This window comes from Equus quagga, chromosome 13 (assembly GCF_021613505.1).
Source record: "Equus quagga isolate Etosha38 chromosome 13, UCLA_HA_Equagga_1.0, whole genome shotgun sequence".
NCBI classification, from domain to species: domain Eukaryota; kingdom Metazoa; phylum Chordata; class Mammalia; order Perissodactyla; family Equidae; genus Equus; species Equus quagga.
This window is the reverse complement of record NC_060279.1, coordinates 33,938,073-33,944,577: the sequence shown is the minus strand read 5'-3', so window position 1 is coordinate 33,944,577 and position 6,505 is coordinate 33,938,073. Positions and strand designations below refer to the sequence as shown.

General features: G+C 39.8%; 1 protein-coding gene across 1 annotated transcript; it reads left to right on the top strand.

The window, feature by feature from the left end:
* The first annotated feature begins 5,444 nt into the window (after nt 1-5,444).
* On the top strand, nt 5,445-6,388 carry LOC124251561 (serum amyloid P-component-like). The gene is made up of 2 exons (XM_046684448.1): nt 5,445-5,571; nt 5,687-6,388. The coding sequence occupies exons 1-2, from the start codon at nt 5,508-5,510 to the stop codon at nt 6,292-6,294; spliced, it is 672 nt and encodes a 223-aa protein (XP_046540404.1). The 5' UTR covers nt 5,445-5,507; the 3' UTR covers nt 6,295-6,388.
* The last annotated feature ends 117 nt before the right edge of the window (nt 6,389-6,505 follow it).

The window sequence follows — 6,505 nt, the reverse complement described above, 5'->3', positions numbered from 1 at the left end:
AAGCAAATAGCAAGGAAAAAAAGGCAGGTGTTGCAATTCTCATATCAGACCAAGTGGATTTCAAAATAAGACAGGTAAAGAGAGACACAGAGGGACAATATATAATGATCAAAGGGACGTTTCATCAAGAAGAAATAACGCTTATAAATATCTATGCACCCAACACAGGAGCACCAAGATTCCTAAAGCAACTATTAACAGACCTAAAGGAAGATGTTAAAAACAACACAGTAATAGTAGGGGACCTCAACACCCCACTCACATCAATGGACAGATCATCCAGACAGAAAATCAACAAGGAAATAGTGGAGCTGAATGAAAAACTAAAACAATTGGACTTAATAGACATATATAGATCACTCCACCCTGAAGGAACTGAATAGACATTCTTCTCAAGTGCACATGGAACATTCTCTAGGATAGACCATATGTTGGGAAACAAGACAAGCCTCTACAAATTTAAAAAAATTGAAATAATAACAAGCATCTTCTCAGATCATAGTGCGATAAGGCTAGAAATTAATTACAAGAAAAAAGCTGAGAAAGGCACAAAGATGTGGAGACTAAACAACACACTACTGAACAAGCAATGGATCATTGAAGAAATTAAAGAAGAAATTAAAAAATACCTGGAAACAAATGAAAATGATAGCATGCCATACCAACTCCTATGGGATACGGCAAAAGCTGTATTAAGAGGAAAATTCATCGCAATACAGGCACATCTTAACAAACAAGAAAAATCCCAAATAAGCAACCTTAAAGCACACCTAACTGAACTAGAGAAAAAAGAACAAATGAAGCCCAAAGTCAGCAGAAGGAGAGAAATAATAAAAATAAGAGCAGAAATAAATACTATTGCAACAAAAAAGGCAGTAGAAAGGATCAATGAGACAAAGAGCTGGTTTTTTGAGAAGATAAATAAAATTGACAAACCACTAGCCAGACTTACAAAGAAAGAAAGGGACAAAGCTCAAATAAACAAAATCAGAAATGAGCGAGGAGAAATAACAACAGACTCTGCAGAAATACAACAGATTATAAGAATACTACAAAAAACTATATGCCAACAGAATGGATAACCTAGAGGAAATGGATAAATTCCTGGACTCCTACAATCTCCCAAAGCTCACTCAAGAAGAGGCAGACAATTTGAACAGACCAATCACAAGGAAAGAGATTGAAACAGCAATCAAAAACATCCCAAAGAATAAAACCCCAGGACCAGATGGCTTTCCTGGGGAATTCTACCAAACTTTCAGAGAGGATTTAATACCTATCCTTTTCAAGCTATTCCAAAAAATTAGGGAAGATGGAACACTTCCTAACACATTCTATGAGGCCAACATCACGCTGATACCAAAACCTGACAAGGACACCACGAAAAAAGAGAACTACAGGCCAATATCACTGATGAACATAGATGCAAAAATTCTAAACAAAATTTTGGCAACCAGAATTCAGCAATTCATCAAAAGAATCATATATCAGGATCAGGTGGGATTCATACCAGGGACACAGGGATGGTTCAACATCCGCAAATCAATCAACGTGATACACCACATCAACAAACTGAGGAATAAAAACCACATGATCATCTCAATAGATGCAGAGAAGGCATTTGACAAGATCCAACAGCCATTTATGATAAAAACTCTGAACAAAATGGGCATAGAAGGAAACTACCTCAACATAATAAAGGCCATATATGACAAACCCATAGCCAACATCATACTCAATGGGCAAAAACTGAACCCCATCCCCCTGAAAACAGGAACGAGACAAGGATGCCCTCTATCACCACTCTTATTTAACATAGTACTGGAGGTCCTGGCCAGAGCAATCAGGCAAGAAAAAGGAATAAAAGGAATCCAAATAGGGAAGGAAGAAGTGAAACTCTCGCTGTTTGCAGACGACATGATCTTATATATAGAAAACCCCAAAGAATCCATTGGAAAACTCTTAGAAGTAATCAACAACTACAGCAAAGTTGCAGGGTATAAAATCAATTTGCATAAATCAGTAGCATTTCTATACTCCAGTAATGAACCAACAGAAAAAGAACTCAAGAATACAATACCATTCACAATCGCAACAAAAAGAATAAAATACCTTGGGGTAAATTTAACTAAGGAAGTGAAGGACCTATATAATGAAAATTACAAGGCCTTTCTGAGAGAATTGGATGATGACATAAGGAGATGGAAAGACATTCCATGTACATGGATTGGAAGAATAAACATAGTTAAAATGTCCATTCTACCTAAAGCAATCTACAGATTCAACACCATCCCAATCAGAATCCCAATGACATTCTTTACAGAATTAGAACAAAGAATCCTAAAATGCATATGGGGCAACAAAAGACCCCGAATTGCTAAAGCAATCCTGAGAAAAAAGAACAAAACGGGAGGCATCACAATCCCTGACTTCAAAACATACTACAAAGCTGAAGTAATCAAAACAGCATGGTACTGGTACAAAAACAGGTGCACAGATCAATGGAACAGAATTGAAAGCCCAGAAATAAAACCACACATCTATGGACAGCTTATCTTTGACAAAGGAGCTGAGGGCATACAATGGAGAAAAGAAAGTCTTTTCAACAAATGGTGCTGGGAAAACTGGAAAGCCACATGGAAAAGAAGGAAAATTGACCATGCTTTTTCACCATTCACCAAAATAAACTCAAAATGGATTAAAGACCTAAAGGTGAGACCTGAAACCATAAGGCTTCTGGAAGAAAACGTAGGCAGTACACTCTTTGACATCAGTATTAAAAGGATCTTTTCGGACACCATGCCTTCTCAGAGAAGGGAAACAATAGAAAGAATAAACAAATGGGACTTCATCAGATTAAAGAGCTTCTTCAAGGCAAATGAAAACAGGATTGAAACAAAAAAACACCCCACTAACTGGGAAAAAATATTTGCAAGTCATATATCTGACAAAGGCTTAATATCCTTAATATATAAAGAACTCTCACAACTCAATCACAAAACATCAAACAACCCAATCAAAAAATGGGCTGGAGACATGAACAGACATTTCTCCAAAGAAGATATACTGATGGCCAATAGGCACATGAAAAGATGCTCATCATCGCTGATCATCAGGGAAATGCAAATCAAAACTACACTAAGATATCACCTTACACCCGTTAGAATGACAAAAATATCTAAAACTAATAGCAACAAATGTTGGAGAGGTTGCAGAGAAAAAGGAACACTCATACACTGCTGGTGGGAATGCAAACTGGCGCAGCCACTATGGAAAACAGTATGGAGATTCCTCAAAAAACTAAAAATAGAACTACCATACGATCCAGCCATCCCACTACTGGGTATTTATCCAAAGAGCCTGAAGTCAGCAATCCTAAAAGTCCTGTGCACCCCAATGTTTATTGCAGCACTGTTTACAATAGCCAAGACGTGGAAGCAACCTAAGTGCCCATCAACAGACGAATGGATAAAGAAGATGTGGTACATATATACAATGGAATACTACTCAGCTGCAAAACAGAACAAAATCATTCCATTTGCAATAACATGGATGGACCTTGAGAGAATTATGTTAAGTGAAATAAGCTAGCAAGAGAACGATAATCTGTGTATGACTCCACTCATATGAGGAATTTAAAACTATGGACTAAGAACAGTTTAGTGGATACCAGGGGAAAGGTGGGGTGGGGGGTGGGCACAAAGGGTGAAGTGGTGCACCTACAACATGACTGACAAACATTAATGTACAATTGAAATTTCACAAGATTGTAACCTATCAATAATTCAATAAAAAAAAAACTGGAAAAAAAATGTGATAATAATGTCTAATTGAGACATCAGGAAAGTCTTCATGAAGCAAATCACTTTTGAGATTGATTTTGAAGAATGGTTAGGGTTTCAAAAAACAGATGGATAAAAAACAAATTCAAGATAGAGTAAAAGCAATGAAGAGAAGTAATGAAATCAGGAAAGCCAGGCACATATGAGGAACAACTATTAGAGGTGTTTTTACTACAGGATAGGGCCAAGTTTGTTAAGGCCAGGTTGGAGCCAGACTGTGAATGGCATTGGCTTCCAAGACAAAGGATTTGTATTTAATTCAGGAGGCAATAACCCTAACTCCACACTAACCCTTGTTATGCAACAAGCCAGATAAGGTTTTATAACCTGGGATTCAGCTGAGAAAAATATAGAGAATGGGAACTGCCCAGAGCTGAGGATTAGGAGGATAATTTGAACAATGATAGAGCAAGGGAATTCTTGGTGGCAGTTATTGTGTCACTGAAAACACTGATCAGAAAACTAAGAGAAGAAGGAATAAACAAGAGACAGGACAATAGGATGAGAATGAAGATTTCACAGAAATTAGGGATAGGAAAGAAGGAAAATAATGTGGCTGGAAAGGAGAGGTTCAGTTTGATATCTCAGAGGCAGAGCAGGTTGAGTGGTGGCTAATAAAGCGTGCTATTTTAAGTAGTAGCAGAGAAAATGGAGATGGAGGTCACTGGAGTTGTACCAGGGTAGGTCACCAATGAATCCCTAGCACCTAGTGTAGTGCCTGGGAATTAGTGAGTAGATGTGAGTGTAATATATTAATCAGATCATCACCAAAGATTAATGTAAATATACCCTCAATGGTTAGAGACACAAAGAAGAGAGGAAAACTGAGTGACATGCTGACATCTCTGCAAATAGTGGGCGGGTTACCAGGAAAACAACTCATAACGACAAAGGAGAAAATCTAGTGTAAGGAAGCACCATGATACTCAAAAGAAGAAAAACAGCTGAGTAACAGTAGTCAAAAACACTAAGCTTCAGGGAGACAGACAGTGCATACTCTAATTCTTCGTCCCCTTAGCAATGGCATAGACATATTACTTAATACTGAATTAATCAAAGGTAATGGGACTTTTCAGAGTCTTCTGCAGAAAGCAGAATCCCAGAACGTCCTACAAACAGAAGACTACTTCACAAAACTATAAAAGGAAGAAAAAACCTTGCACCCACAGCCCACAAGAGGCCCGAGCTCAAGGAGGACCCTCCACATGGCTCAGGAGCTCTCAGCAGAGCACAGGGCCATCAGATAGACGGGTCCTGGAAAGAGGAATGAGGCCCTCCTGACATGGCCAACTTGAGCTCTCATCTCATCCATAATACTGCAACTCTACAGCCACTCTCTTCCCAGCACCAGAATCTGCGTCATAGAGGGTAGGAACTCTGGCAATCCCTTGTATCTAATAAACAACTCCCATCGATTTCCCAGTCCAGGGCCCCACCCATCCATCCCTGTCAGTAGCTCTGACTGTTGGCACCAGAGAGCAGGCTTTGAAAATCACTCACATATTATTGGTGCTCTCCATCCCTATCTTCACCCATTGGTGCATATATACCCTGAATCGCCTCAGGTCTAAGAGTGTGAATCTCAGAAGCTGTGTGGACAACCACTGTTCTAACTGTACTCTCATCCTGACACTGCTGCTGCTATAACAGTCCCAGGACAAGAACATGAACAAGCTGCTGCTTTGGGTCTCTGTCCTCACCAGTCTCCCAGAAGCCTTTGCTCAGACAGGTAAGGTGGTCAGGGAATGGTCAAGGAGCATGAGATGACAAAGAGGTTGAATGTGGTATTTTTTTCCCCCTGCATTTATGATGAAGGTCATCATATTTCTTTCTCTGTCCCACAGACCTCAGTGGGAAGGTATTTGTGTTCCCTAGAGAATCCTCTAGTGACCATGTGAACTTGATCACAAAGCTGGAGAAACCGCTGCAGAAGTTTACTGTGTGTTTTCGAGCCTATAGTGACCTCTCCCGTGCCTACAGCTTCTTCTCCTACAACATCTGGACCAAGGATAATGAGCTACTAATTTATAAAGACAAAGTCGGACAGTATGCTTTACACATTGGAGGCACAAAAGTTATTGCCAAAGCTATCGAGCAGTTCCCCAGCCCTGTGCACATCTGCACTAGCTGGGAGTCTTCCTCGGGCATTGCTGAATTTTGGGTCAATGGGAAGCCGCTGGTGAAAAAGGGCCTGAAGCAGGGTTATTCTGTGGGAGTTAACCCCAAGATTGTCCTGGGACAGGAGCAGGATTCCTATGGAGGAGGGTTTAATCAGAACCAGTCCTTTGTGGGAGAGATTGGAGATTTGTACATGTGGGACTCTGTGCTGTCTCCAGAAGAGATTCTGCCTGGGTATAAGGGTTCCCCCCTCAATCCCAATATCCTGGACTGGCGGGCTCTGAGCTATGAGGTAGAAGGATATGTTGTCATCAAGCCCCTGGTGTGGCACTGAGGTCTTGAACCAACAAAACCACTTGAAAATGAAATAATCAACATCCGAGAGATCTGCTAAAGGCAACTGGACACTAGATCCTATATCCGTAGCTCTTTTTCTTTAATTTCCTGTTTACATGTGTGCCTAATAAAAAAATACATATATATATTGTATTATGCCACCTGCATTTGTTTAGTGCTTGTCATAGTCCCAAACATTTTCTCTTATA